This window comes from Silene latifolia, chromosome Y (assembly GCF_048544455.1).
Source record: "Silene latifolia isolate original U9 population chromosome Y, ASM4854445v1, whole genome shotgun sequence".
Classification (NCBI taxonomy): Eukaryota; Viridiplantae; Streptophyta; class Magnoliopsida; order Caryophyllales; family Caryophyllaceae; genus Silene; species Silene latifolia.
Window position 1 is genome coordinate 72,851,865 of NC_133538.1, and position 25,874 is coordinate 72,877,738.

Here is a 25,874-nt window from a genome sequence, read left to right on the forward strand (position 1 = left end):
ATCCTCCCTAATTTTCATTATAAATACCCCATTAGGTTAATTAGAAGAGCATGTTCTTCTTATCAATAATTAGTGTAGTTAATATCAATCAAATCTCTCTTCAATATTGTAATCAAGTATTAATCAAGTTTTAATCCAAGTTTTAGTTCTTTAATCTCTCTCTTGTTCTTCCTTTATTTTGGGTAATTGAAGATTATTTGGGTTATTATTGGGAGATTGACAACCTCTCAATCTAGGATTCAAGTACTTCTATTATTCTTGCTTTATTATTGGAATCATTAGTAGGTATAATCTCTTAATCCCTTTTTAATTATTGTTAATTACTTTCATTTATTCATCATGTTTCATATTGTTGGTATGATTGACAACCTTGCTAGCATGATCAACATGATAATGAGTGAGTAGTCTCTTAGCTAGGGTTTAATGGGTGATTAGGGGAAACCAACATGGGGAATGATTCATGATTAAATCAATATGCTTTCATATCTTATTTGCTTGCTTGTTTTGATCTTAATACATGCACATGTTATATTTGATGAAATGCTAAGCCTATGAATCCTTCCATTTACTATCATCTTCTATCTTTTCAATGAGACTTGTAAGACATAACCCAACTCGAGTCTTGTTAGACCATGCATGTGTTGAGTAGGAAAGATTAAGTCGACTTGTAGGTGTTGTACAATCTAATCGATTCGGCTCCGGGACCCAAACTTTCCTAGGATTGTAAGATATAACCCAACTCAATCCATCACAACAATAATTGCTTGCTTATAATTTGAGAACATGTTTGTATGATCATATCCCATGATTTCCCTATGAACCCATGACACCCTAGTGCTTTTAATCAATTGTTTACACCCCTTATTTTATCTTGCTAGTTTATTTTCATTGCTATTTTAGCTTAGTGACCTTCTACATCAACCCAATTTGTGACACCCCCTAGACACTACTAGTTACAATAGAATTCTCATTTCAATACCCGTCCCTTGGGATCCGACCTTTACTTGCCTCTTTACTAATTGTAGAGTTGTTTGTGAAGTATAAATTGTGTTTTGTATCGACCATTGACCAACGACCACATATACTTAATTGTGAACACGAAATGGCCTCGATCAGTTTGTCAATTTCCTTTTCTTTAGTACCATTGGCTCTTTGTTCGGTATGATCCGATTTATTGTCGTTTGTGTTGTTATAACATCTGAGTAAGGAAAGTTCTATTGTCGGTCAGCCACTCTTAATTTAACCTATAGCTTGAGTTCGGAATGAGGGGTGTTGTTTTGTTCTCTAATTTCTTTTGTGTTTGGTTATCGTTTTTGCGATTTTGTGTTTTATGTTTTCCTTGGCCTTTATTTGCTGATCTTGTCTTTGTTATGGATCCAGTTTTATCAGGCTGTGAAGTGAGGTCTTTAGCTCAGAACACAAGGTACTTGAATGCTAATCGTAACTATAACATACTATGTTGTACTGTGTTACGGGGTTTTTTGCGTTTGAAGTTGAGTTTGTAATTATATGCGTTGTTGTAGGATATGGTTGTGATCTAGACTGACGATTGAGCTCCTGAGATCAAAGCATGGGCGGCTTGGCTACTAATACGAGCAATTGCCCCTCTTTTATCATTGTTGCGGTGGTAAGTAGTACTGTAATCCTGGGATTACAGTAGTTGCATTATCAAATGGCCCCTTATGTAGGTTGTCCTTGTTGTGGTTGTAGTTGACTTGAGCTGCTGGGTGAGGGCTCGAGTTTAGAATGAGAAGTATTGGTCTTACCTTAATTACTTTTGTTTTGGGTGATCCTTTTTGCGTTTTTTTGTTATATGGTTTAATTTTTTCGGCTATGTACGCTGATTTATTCTTTGTTGTGGTTCAAATTTTCTCAGGCTGCTTAGCTCAGAACACGAGGTACTTGACTGCTAATCAGAACTATAGCATACTAAATGGTACTGAACACCAGGGGTTTTTGTGTTTAATTAAAGTTGAGATTGTTATATGCGTTGTTACAGGTGAGATCTTGAGCTCAAAGCACGAGGAATTTGTCTGCTAATGCAAGATATTGCCTCCCTTTTATCATTGTTGCGGTAACCTAAATTGGCTAGGTTTAGTTTATTATTGCGTACTTCGGGAGAAAACCATTATCGATTTTCTTCTTCCATTGTTGGTTAGTTTACTCTTTGATATCTTGGATTTTCTTTATTTCTATTATCAAGTGATTACGTAGTTAAAACTTGTAAGTGCAAATACCCGAAGGACACTTTCTCTCATTGATTTTCAATTTTGTTTTTGGTATGTGGGCTTCTTTTCTTCTTTTAACATAAATACTAACTTTTGTCTTTTTCACTTATGCGAAACTATATGTGGAGCAGAAGCGCGTGTTCTCAGCTGTGAGCTGACATAGATTGGTAAAAATACTTGTGAATTTGGCTTCAGAATTTTGGTTGATGTTATCACTATTTTTGTTTTACTTTCTGGTTTATAAATGTTATTTCTTAAACTGATGAGGAAATTGCAGTTGGGCAGCACAACTCCTTTTCGACAAAACATTTAAGTGAATAACCAATTATAGAAATCTCTTAAACTCTCTTTTACAAATAGTTCTACTTGAAACACGTATTATGAAGAAAATGAGTTCAAAATTGATGAATACCGAGGTAAGCATCTAAATCATGGTAAGCAATAAAACTTGCTTGCATTTTGAAATGTTCACATATTGTCTGCTGATTGCGGTTCAATCTGATATGTTTAGGTTAATTTTAGTTCTGCGAAAGGGCGTGCCAGATATAGCATGAAAAAGAGTTACCTACGCACCCCTTTCCCGGTCACTATTTTGGGTAGTTGAAGGAAACATTGATGCTAACTATTTAAGTGAAATTTTGAGCTGAAGGTAGTACTAATCCAAAAAATATACAATGAGGGATGCACTCTACAGTCTCTTTTATAGTCCAGTTGAAGTTTTTTGCAAGTCCGTAATGCACTGACCTTGTAGTGAGACATGCCTGATTTATGTTGTCTGGACTCAGGTTTTAAGATTTTGCCTTCTTCTCTTGGGTTATTAATTGTACATGAAAGCTGATGTCAGGATAGTGTTATGACTTTATGTCTCTCATTTGGTGGTTTGTTGTTATAATTCCATTGCTCTATTTCTTGATCTTGATGAAATGTTTGTGAGGTCACATACATTAATGCCTATCTCTTCCCTCTCTTTTTCTCTTTCTTTTCTCTCTCTCTCTCTCTCTCTCTCTCTCTCTCTCTCTCTCTCTCTCTCTTCTCTCTCTCTCTCTCTCTCTCTCTCTCTCTCTCTCTCTCTCTCTTTTTATATTGGAACGGCCTATTTACTATTGCCTGTGGTACTCTGAAAGAAATATGGAGCAAGACTGGGCCGATCCTTTTTACGATCGTCTAAATCATACCATATGCCTTGATGACAGATATGAATTCGTTAAAGTTGTGAATGGAATGGAGTCCTTTGGTAGCCTTGATTGTTATAATAGTCTGACAAAACACGTGAGAGAACTTATGTTTAGTTATGGCAATGCTAATTATGCTGCAGCAGTACTCGCTAACGAGATTGATATATGCTAGAACGAGATATCGCTAAACACTTCCCATTCCTCCTTTTCCTATTTGTACTTCAGTTGCTTTACCCACTAAGGCATAGTTAGGATCATACGACAGAACAACCATTGTGATTCCAAAAGGTGAACTATGTAGAGGACCATTTATTGCTGCTTTTCAGATTTTATGTGTGCTGATCATGGGCTGATTTTGTCTCTTTATTTATATTTGTGTTTGTTTTTTTTTTTGTTATTACCATTAACGAAGATCTCTTGGCTTGGTTGTTAGTCATATGCTTGTTTAAGGTTTTTAATAATGCGATTTTTGGGTTTATTGTTATTTCTGAAGATCTCATTGTCTTATTGTTATTTACAGGTTCTCGTCTTCGGGTTAATAGTTCTGAGGGTGGGTTTCCTTGAAGGTGTTTTCTTCTTTGTCTAGGCGGTTTTGGCTTTCATTTATTCACGGTTCGTTTCAGTTCCATATCCAAATCCTACTCATTATCTCAACTTTTACCTCAGACGATGAACAATTAGTTTGTCCAGTTAAGGGATTTTTATTTGATCTCCATTCAGAAGGTTACCATGTTATTGGAGCCTATATGCAAAGAAGGTATATAGTCCATCTTCACCTTATTTCCTAGAAATGAGAAGGAGCTATTTATTTGCTATCGTCTTTAAAATCTTTCACCAAAAATTGGTGGTCATCTTGTTCAACAAAGAGTGGCAATCTATTAGATGCAATATGGCTTAACCAATGACCAATCATCATTATTGAGCTTAAAATTTGTAGATTGATGGACACAAATTTCTCATTCAAATTTTGTACGATTTTAAGTTCAGAAATACGCTATGCTTGGTAGCATGTAAAGCTCATAAATAAGAATTAACTTGAAATGGTACGAGTTCCCTAGGATAACTACATGTTTTGCAAACTATAAGAGTTCACACCCTACCTTGTTGGAGGTTTTGAGTTGTTATAACTTCTACCCGAATGTTTAAGACTATTTGAGTTTCAGGATGTGTTTGTATCTGAATTAGTTACAATATTGGGTGGGTAAATCAAACGGAAATCATTTCAGCCAATGTAATGGTGGTGTAAGACTGTAAGCAGTACTTTTGTTTCTGCAGGGCCTTTTATCTGCTGAACACTGTATACAAATGTGTCAACTGGCTTGCAGAAGTTTAGACTTTGTGATGGTAGATCCATGGGAGGTAATAAAACCGTCATTTACATTGTGGCTACTTTTCCGTTTACACCGAATTTGGGGTAAGCAAATTTATCAGAGATTATCAATTAATCTTTAAGTGTTGATGCCTTTACAGGCTAAGCAAAGTACCTACCAACGGACCTTAACTGTTTTATGTAGAGTGAAGAACTACTTATGCAAGAATACTCTTGTTCCTGTTGGTAATAATGAGTTTGATGACATAGACGATAGTTTCAGGAATTTGCGGTTGATCATAAATTATTGCTCCTTGAGCACAAAGTTGACTCTTTTCCTTTTATTCCCAGGATCCCTTAAGGTCATGCTTATCTGTGATTCCGATTTATTGGAATCATTTCGTAAAAGTTTTTGGATTCTTGAGCAGGTATATTCCGATGCCCATTACTCACTAGATAATTTTCCTAAATGATGTTAACTTTCCATCCACCTTGCTCTAGACGTGGTGGCCTTGCTACCACTACATATGCTTTACTTAAAAAAAAATTATATATCCAGGTTCAAGCCATAGTCAGAGACTTTGGTGTGGCTTGTATACGTAGGGAGAGGCAAGATGTTGAAAAAATGCTTTCGGACGATCCTATTCTGCGTGAAAATAAGATAATCCTGTTCCTGTTTTTTTCAATGCAATAGTTTAGAATTTATTTGCTTAGGAAGTTAAAATGGATGCTTATGAAGCTAAGGTAACCTTTAGTTCTTGATTATGTGAGCCAAAATCATTCAATGTAATTTTTGGCTACCCTTTTTCATTATGAGTCATTCAGAAACAATATCATTGTTCATTACTACTAATATGTGTACATATCGTCGCTGAGGTGTTCTGAGAGGTTATAGTTTTTCTGCAGAATAATATCATGATTGTGGATGAATTCATCCCTAACCAGATCAGCTCAACCCGAATAAGGTAAACTAATTTCAAGAATATTTGTCGAAACTTACACCTACTCAGTAACTACGTAACATTTATGGTTGCCGTATTGGTTTTAGAGACTGTATCTCAAGAGGGTTGTCTGTGAAATATTTAACAGCAGATGAAGTTATAGCATATATCCAAAAACACCATTTGTATACACTTTAACCAGAAAACTGATCCGGCCAGATCTCTAAAGGCAACAGATGAAGTTATAGAATATATTCAAAAACTCATTATGTATACACATGAACCAGAACGTTGACCCCGGTCAATTATCTAAAGGCCACAGATGAACTACTTATTTAGTTGGCGAATTTGACGGGGTTTGTTATTTCTGTTGGCATCTTTAGTGTCCTGCAAATTTTAGGCCCAGGTGCCCTTTCATTGCCTTGATTACTCCTGAATTATTTGCGAGTTTTGGTTGAGCTTTTGTGCCCTCGGTTTTGTTTCGGTTTTTTTTTTTCCGATTGTTAGAATATTAGAAGGTTTTCACCCTTCCATCTCCTCTTAAAAATGTTTACAATGCCTTGCATCATGTATTAAGTTTTAGCACTCGTAACATTCTTGGACCTTCTTTCCACGACCATTTAGTAGAAGACTCAGAGTAATGGACATGTTTACCTTGACCAAACCCAACATGTTAGCGTCGAATGCGATGCATAGACACGTTGCTGCCTCGAGATCTGCAATGTCTTTCAGTAGGTTGCAACATTCTGGGCTAGGCTTAGATTCTAGGACTTAATTAATCAGAGTAAGCAGACCAAGCCTACTACCACACACTCCAATTTAAAGGTGTCTTTGGAAGTTGGCACAGGATACAAAAAATTACAATTAAGGCAACTGAGTTTGAGTTTCTCCTATTCATTTTAGTGAAGGAAGTTTGTAGGATCAGTTGCATATTATGTGTACAGTACATATATAGAGTGAATTATGATATGTTCTTTATTTGCTTTTCTAATTTTTTTTTTGTGGGGTTTTGATGTCTTGGAGCGAGTTAATCTCAGGCCATCAATTTTAAGAGCTTGTTTGGATACATTTTTAAGAGGAAAAAAGGGAAATGGGCTACCAAGGCATTAGACTACCCTGTGGCAGTTGTGCCACCCACTAGAATTCGGGTTTAGAAATCGGCCCAGGTTGTGGCAGCCAGAATCCTATTAATAGTCATCTCCTGACCGTACCCTCCATTAGACGTTCATTAACACAAAACTGTACACCCAAAAGTAAGCATGCGGAAAGCGCACCATTGCACCATATACATCATAACAAGTATGGTTATTACATATTTATAAACATCCATAGACCAAACCATATTCATTTGCATTGCGATGCTTACGTATACGCTCATCCAAACGGTTTCTAAATTGGGGTCCCGCGCCCGGTACTGAAATAAGTGGGGTGGTAAGGAGCCATGGAAGGTACTGAAATAAGAGGAACATGTACCTAGATCCTTGAAATAAAAGTCGAAAAGAAGCTGACATAAGCTATTGATGAATGCGTGAGGAGAAAATAATTTTTAAATTTATTCTGCACTAAAGCAAGTTGTCATGACATGAAGTGGAGAAATTTTTTTTTTCTCTTCCTCTTCTTCTTACTTTATCAAGGCCATCAATTTATATATAGTTTACATTTGGTTGTTCTTTGTTTAGTTTTTGGGGTTAGTGGGGTTTAGATCTTTGTTGGTATGATTAATTAAAATCTGTGGTTATTTTTTTAACTTCTTTCGGCCCAATCATTCATGTACTATTCATTAAAATAAGCCCCATAAAAAATGTAAGAGGTAAACAAATGATTGAGACGATACGGGGGGAGGGGGTATGGTTTTAGTTGAGTCAAATTTAGGGAAGTGGGTGATAGGTTAATTGCTTATTTGCAGAAAAATTATAGCTTTTTGTGAAAGATTTTAGATTTCTATAATAGATTTAAATGTTGGCGTGCAGTCTACTAATAAGAGTAATTATCATGTAATGCTTGAAGACGGTTCTTTTATATATGCAAACACTCAATTATTACTAAAAGGACCGTCTCATGTTGTAAGACACTTGAATTCTCTAATTTGTGATCTGCTAAAGGTGCTTGAAAGATGGGTGATTGAATTGGTTCATCTTGGTTGGAGTGATTATGGGAGTGTTGTTCATTGTTTTCATGTTGAAGTTAGTGGCAGAAGTTGGAGTTTTGAGATGGTGGTCGGTTATTTTTATGGTAGTGATAGTGTCGCAGCCAGTTAGGCTGATTTCGATAGAGTTGTACCTCTCGCAATCACGGGATCACTGAACTGGACTGAGTTCTTATTTGGTGATTACTAATTGGGGAACGGCCCATAGGCTAACTGGTCATTTTTGTTCGGTAGGGGTTATTGGGTTATTCCCTCCAATATATTGAAGTCCATTACTTTTACCGTGTGACATTGTAAATATCTGACCGATGCTTGATGGCGTCTACATATATGGTATGTTACGTAATAGGGTTACAATGCATGTCGAATAAGCTTGATGTTTTTCCCATGTTTAAGTTTCACTAATTGCACCTGTGCCTTACTTTCATTTAGGTTCTCTCCCTGGGATTGCATTCATGGAATGCAGGTGTCATGGTTTCGGGCTCGGGAAGGTTTCTCAACTTTTATTCTTTGTATATTGCAGGCTTGCAGCTTTAAAATAATAGCGAGCTCAGCAATAAGCTGGGCAATGCAGGTCAACGATGTACAACACCTAAGGTTGGTTTGACTCCTTTTATCTTCCTTCAACTAGCAACACTTAGATTTATGCATAGGTTGCGACGATGGTGGTGAAGGAGGGCAAGGTTGAAAGCTGTATGAACTATGAAGTCGTCGCTCGGCTGAGAAGGCAGCAAAGTAGGGTAATTTGATAGTTGAAGGAAATGAGGGGTTCGAGATGATGAGGTAATATGGTAATATAGCAAACTCTGAACACTCTGTAAGATAGTAAATCCTTATAAAATCTTCAGTCTATTTCGCTTACTTTATATTTGTAGTTTATGATAATCAGATTGATGCTTAAAATTCATGTAGTATGGTAAGACATTATTAATTAGTTCTATTGGTTGGCTGAATTGTCTCCATTAAATCCGGTTAATGTATTTAAACTGACAAGTGACAACGTATGCGTGACAGTAGGAAGGGTGTAATGCAGAAATGTTAGTTGAGCGCTCGAACATCATAAAATAGTTCAATTCGTTTAATTCTTTAGCCTCAAACTAATTGTTTGCCAGTCAAATGACATGTTAGGTGAAAAGGACTGGAAAAGATTGGAAAATCGTAAGAATGACATGTAAGATGATGTTGTGTGTTCAAGAGGTTTCAGGATTGAAAAGAGGGCATTAGGTGTAGATTTTTTGTGTTCATGCATCTGATGACTTGTACAAATTTGTCAGTATCATGAGAATTTTCATTTGTGTGCATGGCATGTCTCAAGGTAGTCTGGCAAAGGTATTTTCTGGATTCATTTTATTAAAACACTGCCATTTGTATTCAGCTGTTCAGTCAGAAATTGGAGTATGTGTTGTGTAAATTTTACAACTTACATCTTTTGCAGCTTTCTAAACCAATAACCACAACCAGACATTCTGTTTATGTTAGATGTGGACACATACGTCTCAAACGCAAAAGGGGTTCCCTGGCCTCTAGCAGCCTAACGAGAATTCCAGCTTGTACAATATATATCTATATTCAGCTGCAACTCACCATAAGAATTTCCGTCGTATATGCAGGAACATTGGGGTTACCTTGGCTACATTGAAGACAAATTAAAAGCTTCTAAGGTGTACGCCGAGGTTGTGCCGACCACGACTCTTTACCCGAACTCATGAGCTGAAGTAGGTGCTCCGACAGGTCTCTCACCAAAGGGTTTGTGGTAACATTAACAACTTTAGGTCCACTTTTGTCTCCGATGCACGTTTGAAAGAATAAGAAGGAAAAGGCTCCAGGGTTAGGCTACCTTGAAACAGTTGCACGGACATTGGACATGACGCGAAACTAAATAGCTATATTTTTAATGTAGCGGATGCTTAGTAACATGCCAAATTGCTAACTATACAAGGCTGCATTTTGTGTATAAGTAATTAGCTATTTTGCATAACTGTGTCATGCTCATGACATGAATTTCTCATTTTGCCCCATTGGAGTCATATCAACTTAGTATCTAGGCGTAGTTTCCTTCCTCTATAATGCTTTTTCGGTGTTGCGGACTTTAACCAGACTTGTTATTCAACTGTTAGCCCGTATATTGTGGACCCGAAAATGTGCACAATTAGGAACGTTAACCACGCCAATGTTTCTGAAATGTTTGGCAACAAATATGGTGTAGTAGTTAGAATGTTATTCTAAAGCCTTGCAGGTAATACCCACAACACAATCTTATAAACCTTTCGACAATGGATACCAAAAATTGGGGCTCCGCGCCCGGGAGGGCGCGGCGCAATAACTAGTAATATAAAAGAGATAAAAGATCTCTAATCAAATATTATCACTAATATTTATTCCAAACCCTAACCTTTATAAGGAGTTTTCGAACAAGGAGAAAAAACGGCTCATAGGCCGACCACCCAACTTGACACCCTAGGTAAGATATTAGGTTAGATAATTAGGGTTTAGATAACAGTAGAAGGAAAACTCTAGATAGCATGACAACTCTTAAGTTCTTTTACTAATCAATCGGATAATCTCAAACTTATTCGACTTAATTATGTCCCAAATCTCACTCTACTATAAGCACATTTTTCTTTAAAGATTTTATGATTTAACTTTGAAAATATATTTTAAAAACATAAAAACCGTGTTCTTCATATTGCAGCTCAAAGTTATAGTAGAATCACCTACAACTTTGAGTTCAGCTAGTAAAGTTATACCTAAAACAGCTATAACATTACTTGTCAAAATTACTTCTAAAATTACCGTTATCGAATGATGACTTATACTAGCTAATCTTTCTGGAGATCTTCAGTAGTAGGATCATCTCTCCATCTTGATCATAAGCTCTTCATCTTGAGCTTCTTATAGACTTGATCGATCCTTTTGCGTGAGTGATCATCACACGTGAAACTTGTTACAGTTACTATAACGCTTTAAGAATCTTCAATGTTATAGCTCAAGCTGCTATAACATTACTTGAACGATGCTTCACAAATCTTCAATGTTATAGCCAAAGTTGCTATAACATTACTTGCTTAATTTGTAAACTTTAATCAATCAATTAAAGACTAAACAAACAATTACAACCAAGAGTATATATAATATAAAGTTCATACTTGTCATTATCAAAACTAATCATATATCTATATGGCCCAACAAATTCCCCCCTTTTGATGATGACAAGTCTCTTACGATTTGTGACTAAGTGTAAGTTCCTCCTCAACAGAATACTATAAAATCCGTAGTCAGTTGAGCAGCTTCTAAGGACCTTAAGAACAATCCAATTATATAAAAAGTACAGCATCTAAGGACCTTAAGAGATTAAAGGTTCTGACAAGGAGCAAGCTTAGGCAAATACTTTAGTCACAGTCATTTTCTTCCCCCTCTTGACATCATCGAAAAGACGAGAAGAGACATAAAACGCCTAGAATAATATCAACCGAGGCAAGAAATGTTAAGCAAGACAAGTATTATAGCATAAGAACGACTTCAGCATAAGCAAGCCCTACATATAAAGTGTGTAATACAAACCAAGTTGAGTACAAATTTTATAGGAGAGAAGGAAAGTAGTCACTCACCTAACTACGACCTACAAAACCATGCATGAAATCTAACATGATAGATATCTCTTGTGACCCTACATACACACTCCAACCAAGCGAGTTCCAAAACACATGCCGAGGACTTACAAAGGAATGTGAGGTGAGGTAATTGGGTAAGAAGGGGCAAACAAATTTGGATATTTGGAGGTAAAAGCCAAGATAGAACCGATCACAATCAATAGTAGCCATATTCCACTTTCCAACCTAACATGAAATATGATGCACCATGCCAAGTATGGCACAAACTAACTCACATCAGCAAGTACTTCTCCTCAAGTAATATGGAAATGATAAGAATAGGAGTAATAAGAGATTCTTGTTTTTCCATCTTTTGTATAATTTTTCTCCTTTTTTTTCATTTTTTTGTCCATCTTTTTCTTCTTCCTTCCAATATCCATCACAAAAGCAACAAAATTGACCACAACAAGACTTTCAAATTTACCAACAAGACTAACTTGACATGGGTACGCCATTTAAAGTGTATTTGAAGAAATAGGTCAAAACAAGGCAAATTTGGCTAATGTGAGGTTAGTAGGTAAAACTTAAAGGAAGGGTCGCCTCTCCACATATGTCATCACCACAAACCCAAGTGTATACAGGAAATAAGAGACACATTTCATGCTTATGCAATTTGATGTTACATGCCATGTAAGGAGTGCTACTCACATCCTAAATGAAACCAATTATGAATGGCATTGGTTTATGAAGCTCTAAACCTTAGAATGTATATGTGAATAACGAGAAATATGGTTTGTATATAACACAAAATATAACAGACTAGCAAACGGAATATTCTTATAAAATAATAAAATACAATATAAGAATGTACTTGCAACGGAAAATAGGAACATAGACATACAATCTCGTCTTAATTAGTCAATCATACGGGAAATAAAATATTTGTGACAAGTTTAGATGCCACCAATTAAACCAATTTCCAACAGTAAAATCTCAAAACGTTCTCTAGCTAAAGCTTTGGTGAAAATGTCAGCCCATTGTTTTTCTGTACTACAAAATTCCAGTCTTATGTTGCCCTTATCTACATGGTCACGTAGGAAATGGTGTCTAATGTCTATATGCCTAGTACGCGAGTGTTGCGCAGGGTTCTTAGATATTATTATAGCACTCGTTTTATCACATAAAAAGGGAATACACCCAACGTTAACACCGTAATCACATAATTGTTGCTTAAGCCATAAAAGTTGAGAACATACCAATCCAGCGGCAATATACTCGGCTTCAGCTATAGATAATGCAACGGAATTTTGCTTCTTTGACCCCCATGTAATTATGCACGGTCCAACAAATGTAGCAATGCCGTAAGTACTTTTTCTATCAAGTGAACAACCTGCATAGTCTGCATCTGAATATCCTATGAGATAAAAATTACACTCAAGAGGATACCACAGATATAATTTCGGTGTACCAATTAAATACTTCAAAATTATCTTAACTATAATCATATGTGATTCATTAGGACACGATTGAAATCGAGCACATACACATACACTAAACATTATATCAGGACGACTTGTAGTGAAATAAAGAAGTGATCCAATCATACCTCGATAAGTTGTCTCATCAACAGACTTACTGTCTTCATCCTTAGTCAAATTCTTGTCTGTAATCATAGGAGTTGGCTTAGAATGAGAATTTTCCATACCAAATTTCTTGATCAACGCTTTGATGTATTTCTGTTGGTGTATCATTATTCCTTCATTAGTTTGTTGAATTTGAAGCCCAAGGAAGAACTTGAGTTCTCCCATCATGCTCATCTCGAATTCATAGGTCATCAATTCTGAAAAGTACTTACACAAACGATTATTAGTTGAACCAAAAACAATATCGTCAACATAAATTTGTACAACTAATAAATCGGAATTTTCAGATTTCAAGAATAGGGTTTTGTCGACAGATCCTCTTTTAAAACCACTTTCAAGAAGATATTTTGACAATCTGTCATACCAAAACCTAGGAGCTTGTTTCAAACCATACAAAGCTTTATCTAATTTGAAAACATGGTTTTGAAACTTGCTATCGAGAAATCCTGGAGGTTGCTCAACAAAAACTTCCTCATTCAAATAACCATTAAGAAATACTGTCTTAACGTCCATTTAAAATAATTTAATTCCTTTGTGAGCAGCAAAAGCAATTAATAGCCTAATAGCCTCAAGTCTGGCTATGGGAGCGAAGGTCTCATCGTAGTCAATTCCTTCTTGTTGATTATACCCTTGTACGACCAATCCGGCTTTATTTAGTACACTAACTCCCGTATTGTCCAACTTGTTTCTGAAATCCCATCTTGTGCCAATAGCAGTTTGGTCTTTATGTCTCGGAACCAAATGCTAAACTTTGTTCCGTTCGAACTGTTGTAGCTCTTCTTGCATAGCAACAATCCAATCTGGCTCTGCAAGTGCTTCTTTGATATTTGTTGGCTCAATGGTTGAGAGGAAGGAGTAAAATGAGCAAAAGTTTTTAAACTTTCTACGAGTTCTAACTCCTTCATTTAAACTGCCTAGAATGGTTTCCATTGGATGAGAATCCTTATATCTCCATTTCTTAGAAACAGGAGGCACATCCTCATTTGAACTTGGCTCGCCTTCTTCGAATGATCGAGGTTCAAGCCTCGTTCCCCCTGAATCTAATCTTGGGGTTATAACAGAATCATGTATAACTATGGATCATATTCTTTGATTTGGATTTGATGTTAGAGCATCATATATCAGCTATAACTTCAGTTTCCAATTGCTTGGATTGAGAAGAGGTTATAGTATCATCAACTATATTCTCAGTTCTCTTTCCTTTATCATTCAAAGGGCTTCCTTGTTCATCATTTGTGCCCTCAATTTCTTTATCTTCCTCATCCAATTCTGGAAGATCATCCCTAGATAGTCGGAAATCAGGTTCGTTCAAATCTTCTTCCTCATCTTGTTCAGCTTTATCGAACATATTATTCTCATCAAAAATAACATGGACACTTTCTTCGATGCATAGGGTTCTCTTATTAAAAACCTTATATGCTTTACTGTGATTAGAAAAGCCGACAAATACAGCTTCGTCACTTCTGGGATCGAATTTGCTTACTCTATTTTTACCATTATTATGGATAAAACATTTCCTCCCAAAGCAACGTAGATGTGATATGTTGGGTTTACGTCCCCTAAGAAGCTCGTAAGGAGTCTTCTTGAGAATTGGTCTTATCAAAGCACGATTGTGTACATAGCATGCAGTACTAATAACTTCAGCCCAAAAATTACGAGGTAGACCACTGCATAACAACATAGTGCGTGCCATGTCCTCCAATGTTCTATTCATATGCTCAACGACACTGTTTTGTTGTGGGGTTCGTGGTGCTGAGAAGTTATGTCCAACACCATTCTCCCTACAATATTCTATAGAGGCATGGTTATCAAATTTGGTGCCATGATCCGTACGAATAGAAACTAATTTTGATTTATACTTATTTTGGGCAAGCTTTATTAGAACTGCAAACTCTTCGAAAGTTTCATGTTTTGAATTGAGAAAAATTGGCCAAATATATCTAGAGTAATCATCAACTAGAACGAAGACATGCATGGATCCGCCTCTACTTCTTACCTTATTGGGCTACATAGATCAATATGCACGAGTTCTGGTGGTTTATTGGTACTTACCATTCTCTTAGGTTTGAACGATGATCTCACATGTTTGCAACAAGAACACAAGCCACATAAGGTTTCTTGATTAAATTTGATTGAGGGAAGTCCTTCAACCAAATCCCATCTTTTTAATTTATTGAAAGTAGTTGAACTAATGTGAGCAAATCTTTTGTGCCAAAGACAGGGATCATCTGTTGTAACTTTCATGCATGTGAATGAGTTAGTAGGAATATTATTTAAATCAATCATATAAACGTTCCTTTTACGATGTCCTTCAAGCACAACACTACTTGTTCCTTCAATTATTATCCGACAAGAATATGACTGAAAAACAACTTTATTTCCCTTGTCATATAAATGAGAGATACTCAGTAAATTGTGCTTGAGACCACTGACAAGATAAACATCGCTAATAGCATGAGAAGAAGATATGCCAACTTTACCAATAACCTTACCCTTCTTATTGTCACCAAATGTAACTTTACCTCTGTCGAAGGGTTCAAGTGAAAGAAATAAATTTACATCTCCAATCATATGTCTTGAGCATCCACTATCAAGGTACCATAGATTGTTTTCTTTCACTACAACCTGCAAAAAGATTAGATACAGTTTTTAGGTACCCAAGCTAAGTTGGGTCCTTTGATGTTAGTCACTTTAAAAACTAAATCTTTTCTAAACCAAACTTGTCTAAAAATTTTTCGTTTTGGAAACGAATAGGCTTGTTTGGGAATCATCTTTGATTGTGTTTTGGGTTCTCCATGACGTGGTCTTTCAGGTTGTTTCCGGGGAGCTTTAGTTTTGAAAGGCTCTTTAGACTTAGGTGACTGTTTCGATTTGGTAGCCTTCTTAAAGTCAAAGCTCATATCATAGAACCAACGATGATCATTATTATGTTATTCACTCGTTCTAGGTTCAGATGGGGGAAGTCATTATCCTCTAAAACAGTGTCAGTTGTTTTAACAAAGTTGATTCCTTTTTTTAAATCCTGAACGTATTTGACACAGTCTTCTCGGATATGACCGTATGACCACAGTAATTACAAATCAAATATTCTGGTGGATTGACATATTTTCTCTTCCTGAAATCTCGTTCGGAAGGAGATGATTTGCATTTAGAGTGGTCTCTACGACCATAGCACTCATGTCCTAATCCCATTTTCATATTATTGTCTGATTGCTCAGTTAGGAAGTTTAGGACACGTGTGCTACCTTCCCACTTTTCGTGAACCTTTCTACCATGCAAGAGTAAGTTTTTTTAAAGACTGGATCTCTTTATTGCATTTGGAATGGTCTGACTCAACAACCTTGGGAGGATGAATCTCTTCATAATTGTCACGAAAGTTTTGAAATCTCTCGTTAAGAACTCGTACCATCTCAGTATGCGTTCTTTTTTGTATTTAATAGAACGGTTTTAGATTCCTTTAATTGCTGAGTTAAAGTGTCAATTTCGTTCTTTTGATCTGAGATCACAGCTTCTCTAGTTGTAGCCTTTGATTAAAGAAGCTCTTTGACTTTACTCAATTATAAGGTTATAGCTTCACTAGCTGTAACCTTGGCTTGAAGATGCTTAATGTTGAGTTTCAGATTTGAGGTTATAGCTTCATTAGCTATAACTTTAGACTCGAGAACCTTTTTCTCAGCATTTATCACATCTGAAGTTGTAGCCATATTGGCTGTAACTTTAGTTTTGAGCTTCTTGGCCTTGGCTTTAAGGAGATGATTCTCTTCAGCAATATCGAGAATTTATTCTTTTAAGTCTTTCAACTCCAGTTCTTGTTCATGACATTTATCAAGAGATTGTTCAAAGTATTCAATTAAAGCATTTTTAGACAATTTCTTAACACTACTCTTAAGTTCAAGATAGCCTACCTCTTCTTCTTCTTCTGAATCAGAATCTCCTAGGAAGCACCAATAGAAGTCTATGCTATCTTTATCATTGTCTTAAAATAGGTCAAGGCATACGTTGCTTAGGCATAGATTAGCAACTTCTTTTTCTTCGGATCCTTCGTCGTCCTCCGTGTCAAGATCTCCCCAACATGATGCCATCATTAGTTGCTTCAACTCCTTCTTAGTCTTCTCACGTTTTGCTTTGTCTTTAATTTTCTCACATGTGGGACAATCCTTAATCATATGACTAGATTCTCCACACTTGAAGCATCCTCTATTAGCAAACGTATTCTTAGACTCAGAAGTTTTCTTATTATAGGACTTGTTGTTGTTATTAACGATTTTGCTTGCTTATTTCTAAAAATTCTTTTATTGAATCGTTTAGCAAACAGAACCGTTTCATCCTCTATTTCAGCATCGACATCTTCCTTAGCACGAAGCTTGTAGAGCCATGCTCTTAGTGTTACTGGACTCGGCCTCATCGTCATCCAGGACGAGTTCATGGGCCATAAGAGCTCCAATTAGTTCTGCATAAGGTAAAGAGGTGAGATCTCTAACATCCTCCATAACCGTGACCTTGGGACGCCATTTCTTGGTCAAACTCCTAATTAATTTCCTATCAATATCCTCGGAGTTAAAAGTTCTAACCAAGATTTTTGAGCTCATTAATGATAGTAGAAAATCGTGCTGACATGCTATCGAGTGATTCATTCTTTTCCATTTTAAAAAGTTCTTATTTTTGAATCAGCAAGTCAATACGATATTTTCTAACAACCGACGTTCCTTCATATGCCAATTCAAGACCATCCCAAATTTCCCTGGCCGAAGTGCAAGAGGAAAAATGATCGAATTCAGTCGATGTCATGCCGTTTTGCAACAGGCTTATTGCTTTCGAGTTTTTCTCATCCTCCTTGTAATCAGCCTCAATATAGTCTTCTTCCTTTTTCTCATAGGTATTGCCTTCCGAAGATCCGACCAAAATTTTGTTGTCCATTCTCAACAATCGTCCAGCACTCCCAATCATGTCCTTTTATGTAGTGTGTTATCATGTTTTTCCATAGTTCATAATTCTTCCCATCAAAGATAGGACACTAAAGATACTTGGAATCCATTTCACACGTATAAAGCAGCGGAATTAAAATAAAATAAAAAGATAAAGAGATAGACGGATCAGTCTCTTTGCGGTTAGGCAATCAAGAGCACGAGGCTCTGATACCAATTAAAGAGTTTATCCAAGTCGAAATACTCGAGAGGGGCGGGGATTGAGTATTTAAAAACTTATGTCCACTTTTTATTTTATAACTTAAATAATTAATTAATTACTTAAAGTTTATTGATTAAACTTTACTAATTAACTAGACGATTTATAAACGTAATGAAATGAACGATAAAGAAAATTGCAAGGACACACGATATTTGAAGTGGTTCAGCTTCACACGTCGAAGCCTACGTCCACTATTCTCGATTAATATATTTAGTACCTTTCTCCGGATTACAAAATTATCAACCCACTTGTATAACTAACTCTAGCTATAACTCAATTTGAATACCACTAGATATTCGGTTTTGACTATCTTAAGTTACTAAGGAAGCACTTGATTGTTCTTCTAGGTGTTCACACAATTGAACGAGTAGAAACAATATGAAGCACTATTATCCAATAACGTAATTTCAAAAGTAATTGCAGTAAAGAACAACACGACTTTTCAAAAATAATTTTTGATTACAAAATAATGATAAACTTAATTTGTTTGCAAGGATATTTTAAAGCTCAAAGTTGTTAATTATTTTAAAAGAATAAATAAGTTCTTGTATTTATAGTAGATAGGAGATCTAGGTTTCTTTCCAAAACCCTAGATGTGTCGTGTGGATTAATGGGCAAGAAAGAGATCTATTCTCTTTATTTAATCCAATAATATCTTGGCAAAAGATAGAGAATAAATATAAGGAGATAAAATATCTCTAACAAATATTTATGCAAGATCTTTACCTAAACCCTAGATATCCGTGGATCTCGTGTGAAATAGAGAGCAAGAAAGTAATCTAATATTCCTATATTTAATCCAACAATATCTTAGAAGATAGGAAAGAATAAATCAAATAATATAAAGAGATAGAATATCTCTAACAAATATTATCCTTGAGATTTACTCAATCTTATTCTTCTATCTTTACGACAATAATATCCTAAAAGATAGGAAAGAATAAATCTTAATAATATAAAAGAGATAACAGATCTCTAATAAAATATTATCACTAAGATTTATTCCAAACCCTAACTTGTACAAGGAGTATTCGAACAAGGACGAAAACGGCTCATAGGCCGGCCACCCAACTCGAAACCCTAGGTAAGATATTAGGTTAGATAATTAAGGTTTAGATAAGAGTAGAAGGAAAACTCTAGATAGCATGACAACTCATAAGTTGTTTTACTAATCAATAGGATAACCTCAAACTCATTCGACTTAATTATATCACAAATCTCACTCTACTATAAGCACACTTTTCTTTAAAGATTTTATGATTCAACTTTGAAAAATATATTTTAAAAACATAAAAACCGTGTTCTTCATATTGCAGCTCAAAGTTATAGTAGAATCACCTATAACTTTGAGTTCAGGTAGTAAATTATAACTACAACAGCTATAACATTACTTGTCAAAATTACTTCTCAAATTACCATTATCGAATGATGACCTATACTAGCTAATCTTCCTGGAGATCTTCAGTAGTAGGATCATCTCTTCATCTTGATCATAAGCTCTTCATCTTGAGCTTCTTATAGACTTGATCGAGCCTTTTGCTTGAGTGATCATAATACTTGAAACTTGTTACAGTTACTATGACGCTTTAAGAATCTTCAATGTTATAGCTCAAGCTGCTATAACATTACTTAAACGATGCCTCACAAATATTCAATGTTATAGCCAAATTGCTATAACATTACTTGCTTAATTTATAAACTTTAATCAATCTATTAAAGACTAAATAAACGATTACAAGCAAGAGTATATATAATATAAAGTTCATACTTGTCATTATCATAACTAATCATATATCTATATGGCCCAAAATTAATTGTGGATTGACTCGTCTGAGAAATGAAAAATGACACTCTGCAATTTTATTTGCAAATTGGACTGGAATTTTTTTCTTTATTTTTACTGGAATTTTTTGTGTCTTGTGAATTTTTGAGATTTTTGATACTGGATTAAATTGCAACTTTGGCTAGATTTTTTTTGTCCTGTGAATTTTTGAGACTTTTGACATTAGATTTAATTGCAAATTTGACTGGAATTTTTGTTTACTAATGAAATTTTGAGTCTTTTAACAATGAAGTTGTATCTATTTGAGATCATAATTTTTCTCTTTGAATATTTGAGAGTCTTGAAACTGGATTCGGATCGGTTTGAACTTGTATCGGTACTTAGAGTCATATCTTAAGTTCATCCTAAGGGACTAGGGGTCACCTATCTTGTTTTAACAACATGGATTGTTCCCGTGTTTTAGTTGATATGTTTGGGCACGGGTGCACTAGGAATCTGGTTTGAATAGTTTTAAGCTAGTTTTCAAGTATCAATGAGAATGGTTGACAATATTTGACAAACTGGTCGATCATATGAGATTGTGCTCATCTGGATAGTCATTTGGGATATAGGAAATTGACGAATCTCGTAGAAAGTTATTTGTGCTCATTTGGGAAATTGACGAATCTGGTAGTCATTTGAAATATGGAAAATGAATGAATCAGGTAGAAAGATGGAGTCTCCAAACCTAGAGGTCACCTAGAGACAAGGCGATCAAAGAATTATCACACTACAGGAGATGGAAAAGATGGTCAAATGCACGCCCTCATTCAGGCTGACTCTAAGAGGTCGATTGATCTACACTATAGAGATACACCATAAAGTATTTCAAATATATTCTACTAGTTAACGGTAAAAAGTAGAACACGGAAGTAATAAAAATGACATATGTTTTTTTTTATGCAACTCAAAGAGAACTAGAATGGTCCTATTTTAATTAGACACTTGATTAAAACTAAATGTTATTTGGTAATGTCAGCAACAGAGTTATAAGATTCACTGTAAGCGTATTTTTTCTGGTTTTATTGACATATTTGTGCTTACTCTGTTTTCTTAGACTCGTTGACATGACTTTATAAGGAGAAATTTGGGAGTGTTGTACGGAATTAATTGAATGGCTCGATGTGTAACAAGACTCATACAAATTTCTACAATGGAGCGATGAAACCCTAATGCGAATTTAATGCGATTTAACTCTGATTTTTGATTTGATTTTCGAGCCAATGGCTAGGAAATCAATTCAACAGAAGCAGTGTGAGATGACATTAAGAGGAAGATGTATTCAAGTCACAGCTGAGGTATCTCCGCCTACTGAGACAATAGAGGAAACTGAAGGAAATGAAAACCCTAATGTAATGCAAACTGGACCAGATGTTGAGGATGAAAGGAAAACAAAGAACATTAATGAGAGAATAGGTATTCCTGAATTGGAGGTGGAAACAGATGATGATGAAGACGATTTGGACGACATAGAGGATGATGTGGAAATTGTGAAAGATACTGCAGAACAGGGGATTGAAATGCCTGATGAGGATCCAAAAACAGAGTATGATGGTATGTTGCAGATTGAGAAAGATGATGTGGAGGAGGAGATTGAATATTGGAGTCAGGCTGTAGTATGCTATATTTTAGGAGCTAATCCCCCTTGGGAGGTTATAGAAGGGTTCATTCGGCGGATTTGGACAAAGTTCAACATTGACAAAATCTCGTTTATGCCTAATGGGATCTTTTTGGTTCGTTTCAAATCATTAGAAATGAAAGCTAAAGATTTAAACTCTGGATATTATATGTTTGACAATAAGCCAATGATTGTGAAGCCATGGACACGGAATTTAGAGATGAAAAAAGAGGAGGTAAGTTCAGTACCTGCTTGGATTAAGTTGCATAACCTCCCAATGAAATTTTGGGGAAAAGGTTTACCAAAGATTACTTCCTTGGTAGGCAAATTCGTCAAATGTGATGTAGCTACTGAGAAAAAAACTAGGTTAGGATATGGAAGGGTGATGGTAGTGTTAAAGATTGATCAAGAACTGCCAGATAAAATAAAATTCAAAGATGAGAGGGGATCAATAATCCAAATTAAGGTAGACTATGATTTAAAACCGATTAAGTGCAAGAAATGCATGGGAATGGGACATGAAGAGGAGAATTGCAGGAGGGGAGATCAGAAGAAAATAGGGCAGAAACCTATTCAGATGTTCTGGAGACCAGTGGTGAAACAGGCCATAGCAGCACCTATACCTAATCCTCAAGGAAGTATACAAAGGCCAGCTCTGAACACAGGTACTAGGACTGTCACACCAATTAAAAAGTTGGTACATTTGCAGAGGCAGGAGCATAATGCAGATGGTTACCGTTCTGAATCATTTGGAGCTCATTCATACAAGGAGATTGTCTCGTCTCCTCCTAGAAGAAGTGGTGGTGCAAATGGTCATATTCTAAAACCTAAAATTTCCAATGGATAAGTTAGGATTCTGGAATGTGAGAGGTATGAATAGGGTATGAAAACAAAAAGCAATAAATTATTTCTTACACAATAAAGATATTAGATTGTTTGGTTTGCTGGAAACAAAAATAAAGAGCAAATCTTTGAAGAAAGCTGTTAATAATTTAAATAATTGGTGCATTTCTACAAATAATGGGCATCATAATGGTGGTAGGATATGGGTTGTGTGGCAACCAAAGGCAGTCAAGATTCAATTTTTAGAATATAATGCACAATTCATCCATATGAGAGTTGAATCTTTAGAGAATAGAAGTGTGTTTTACTTGACAATGGTATATGCTTTCAATTCTATACATGATAGGGCTCCTTTGTGGGATCATTTGAGGAGACTTGTTGGTCATGTTAGTGGTCCTTGGGCTATTGCAGGAGATTTTAATTGTGTCTTATCAGCTACTGAGAGGATAGGTGGTAATACTCCTTCTACTGAAATTGAACCATTTAGACAGTGTGTGGCAGATTGTGGTGTGATTGAAATTGCTGCTATAGGATCCCTTTTTACTTGGAACAATAAACAAAAACCTAAGGAAAGGATATACAGTATGATTGATAGGTTCCTGATCAATAAGGACTGGTGTGAACACATGCCTGACCTGTATGCTCATTTCTTGCCTGAGGGCCTGCTGGATCACACTCCTTGCATTGTAAGTAGCTCAAAAAGTACCCAGGGGAAGAGATGCTTCAAATACTTCAACATGTGGGGTGGTGCAAAGGACTTCTTGCCTACTGTTAGAAGCAATTGGGATAATTATCTTGCTGGCACACATACGTTCAAGCTGGCCAAAAACCTGAAGAACTTGAAGCCTGCTTTGAAAAGATTGAATAGGGAGGGATATAATGATATTGAACATAGTACCAGCAGACTACAAAAACAGGTACATGACTTGCAGGAGCAGATTGGAAAGAATCCTACTGATGTGCAACTCATCACTGCAGAATATGAGGCATCTCAGGGGCTAAAAAAGTTATGCATAGCTAGAGACAGTTACCTAGCACAAAAGGCAAAGCATACTTGGATGAAAGAGGGAGATACTAATAGCTCATATTTTCATGGTCTACTCAAAAAGAGAAGGAATGGGAATAGGGTGATCATGATAGAGGATATGAATGGTAATATGTGTGACAATCCTGAGCAAGTTCAAGCAGCTTTTCTAGATTACTATATGAAACTACATGGGACTAAGCAGGAAACATCCAGGATACACAAAAAAATTATTGATCAGGGACCGAGGTGTAGGGAGGAGCATCATGCAATTTTACTGAGACCTGTCACTGGGGAGGAGATTAGGGCTACTGTGTTTAGCATCCCTGATATCAAATCTCCAGGTCCTGATGGGTACACAAGCAAGTTCGTTACGGATGATTGGAATGAGATAGGAGGGGAGGTAATCAATGCAGTCAAGGACTTTTTTAATACAAGGCAGTTGTTGAAGCAGATGAATGCTACAAACTTGACATTGATTCCAAAATGTGATAGGCCTCAAAATGTGCTACAATTCCGCCCTATAGCCTGCTGTAATGTTGTTTATAAGATTATATCCAAGCTGTTATGTGCAAGACTAGCTGAAGTGCTTCCATCTCTAATTGATCATAATCAAGGGGCCTTCATACAGAATAGGAGCATATAGGAAAATATTTTTATTTGTCAGGATCTAATTAGACTTTATGAACGACCCAATGCATCTTCTAGATGTTTGTTTAAGATAGATCTGTAAAAAGCATATGATACTGTGGAGTGGACATTTGTACAGAAGCTTATTGATGAGCTTAAGTTTCATGTGGAGTTTAAGGAGATGGTTTTGCAGTGCATAACTACTACCTCATTTTCCTTGTCCATTAATGGGGAAATGTTAGGCTATTTTCATGGCAAAAGTGGACTAAGACAGGGGGATCCTTTGTTTCCTCTAATCTTTACTCTCTGCATAGAATACATGACAAGAACTATCAAATATGCTGCAGCTAAATATGAGTTCAGGTATCATCCTATGTGTAAGCATCTGCAATTGGCAAACCTGATGTTTACAGATGATGTATTACTATTCTGCAATGGGGATGCTAATTCTATGATGCTATTACTTCAATCATATTCTACTTTTTCCAAAGCACCTGGTTTAAAAATTAGTGCTTCAAAGTCTAATGCCTACTTCAGGGGGGGGGGGGTACCAGATCAGCTCAAACAAGACATTCTGAGTGTGTCGGGTTTTGCAGAGGGTATGCTGCCCTTTAAATACCTAGGCATGCCAATTCAGACTACCAGACTGAAGAAACAGGACTGTGAATGCCTAGTGGAAAAGATTTATAGCAGGATACACAACTATGAAGCTAGGAAGTTCTCTTATCCAGGGAGACTTGTCCTAGTGAAAGCTGTACTGACCTCATTACACTTTTATTAGGCATCTATGTATGTTATACCAAAGGGAATCCTAGCAAAGGTTTATGCAACCTGTAGAAACTTTCTATGGGATAATAGTGCTGACTATAGAAGGGTTCCTTTAGTGGCTTGGGACACTGTTTGCAGGCCTAAAGAAGAGGGTGGTCTTGGGATTAAAAACTAGGAATTGATGAATAAAGCTATGATAGGTAAGCTGGTAAACTGGATTGCTGAAGGAAAGGACTCTATTTGGGTTAAATGGGGTGCAACATAATCATTTAAAAGGAAAAGAGTGGATGCAGTATAAGCCTAGTGCCAATACTAGTTGGGTTTGGAGGAGAATATGCAGTGTGAAACAGGAACTATCAGCTGCATATACCAATGGAAGTTGGGATATGCAATGGAAGTTGGGATATGCAAAACGTCATGTAAGGATCTAAATTTAAGCTAAACATCGAAACTGACTTTGAATTATAAATGTGACGTTTATATGCTTTACGTCTAATCAATATCTATCTAACTGTATTATTAAAAGAAGCTTTTTTTTCGAGCGAATATAGAGGGTCCAATATTTATGAAAAACTTTCGAATAAAAAAAATGTGATCAGATATATATAATACATTATTATATTATTGATTAGGTATGCCGTCCGTATAAAACTCCATCACTGCAATCCTATTAACATGCAAAAACTAAGAGACTAGCTATATTTAATTATCAATCTCTATTTATGTGCACATGTATATACGTCCCTTAAATTTTCATGAATATTATGTTGTCTAAACTATTTGAATATGACCTCATTCAATAGTTTTTTTCTTTTATCAATGCACTATTTCTTTGTTGGATTCGTTTATATTTTTTTTACTTGTGAATTTGTGTTGCTTTATGTAGATTTATCATTATTTGAATTGTGGCAGGTTTTTTTGTAGTTTTAATAGATCTTTGGCTCGGTGAT

The 25,874-nt window shown here is 35.9% G+C and overlaps 2 protein-coding genes across 2 annotated transcripts; both read left to right on the forward strand.

Moving 5' to 3' along the window:
- Positions 1–1,370: 1,370 nt before the first annotated feature.
- Positions 1,371–5,851, forward strand: LOC141628331 (nicotinamide/nicotinic acid mononucleotide adenylyltransferase-like). The gene is made up of 9 exons (XM_074441489.1): positions 1,371–1,440; positions 1,877–1,999; positions 3,924–3,937; positions 4,679–4,762; positions 4,874–4,958; positions 5,064–5,140; positions 5,272–5,370; positions 5,616–5,677; positions 5,761–5,851. Exons 1-9 carry the CDS (start codon positions 1,371–1,373, stop codon positions 5,849–5,851), a joined length of 705 nt encoding a protein of 234 aa, XP_074297590.1.
- A 16,965-nt stretch (positions 5,852–22,816) lies between these two features.
- Positions 22,817–24,172, forward strand: LOC141628332 (uncharacterized). Its single transcript, XM_074441490.1, has one exon. The coding sequence runs from the start codon at positions 22,817–22,819 to the stop codon at positions 24,170–24,172; it is 1,356 nt and encodes a 451-aa protein (XP_074297591.1).
- Positions 24,173–25,874: the final 1,702 nt, after the last annotated feature.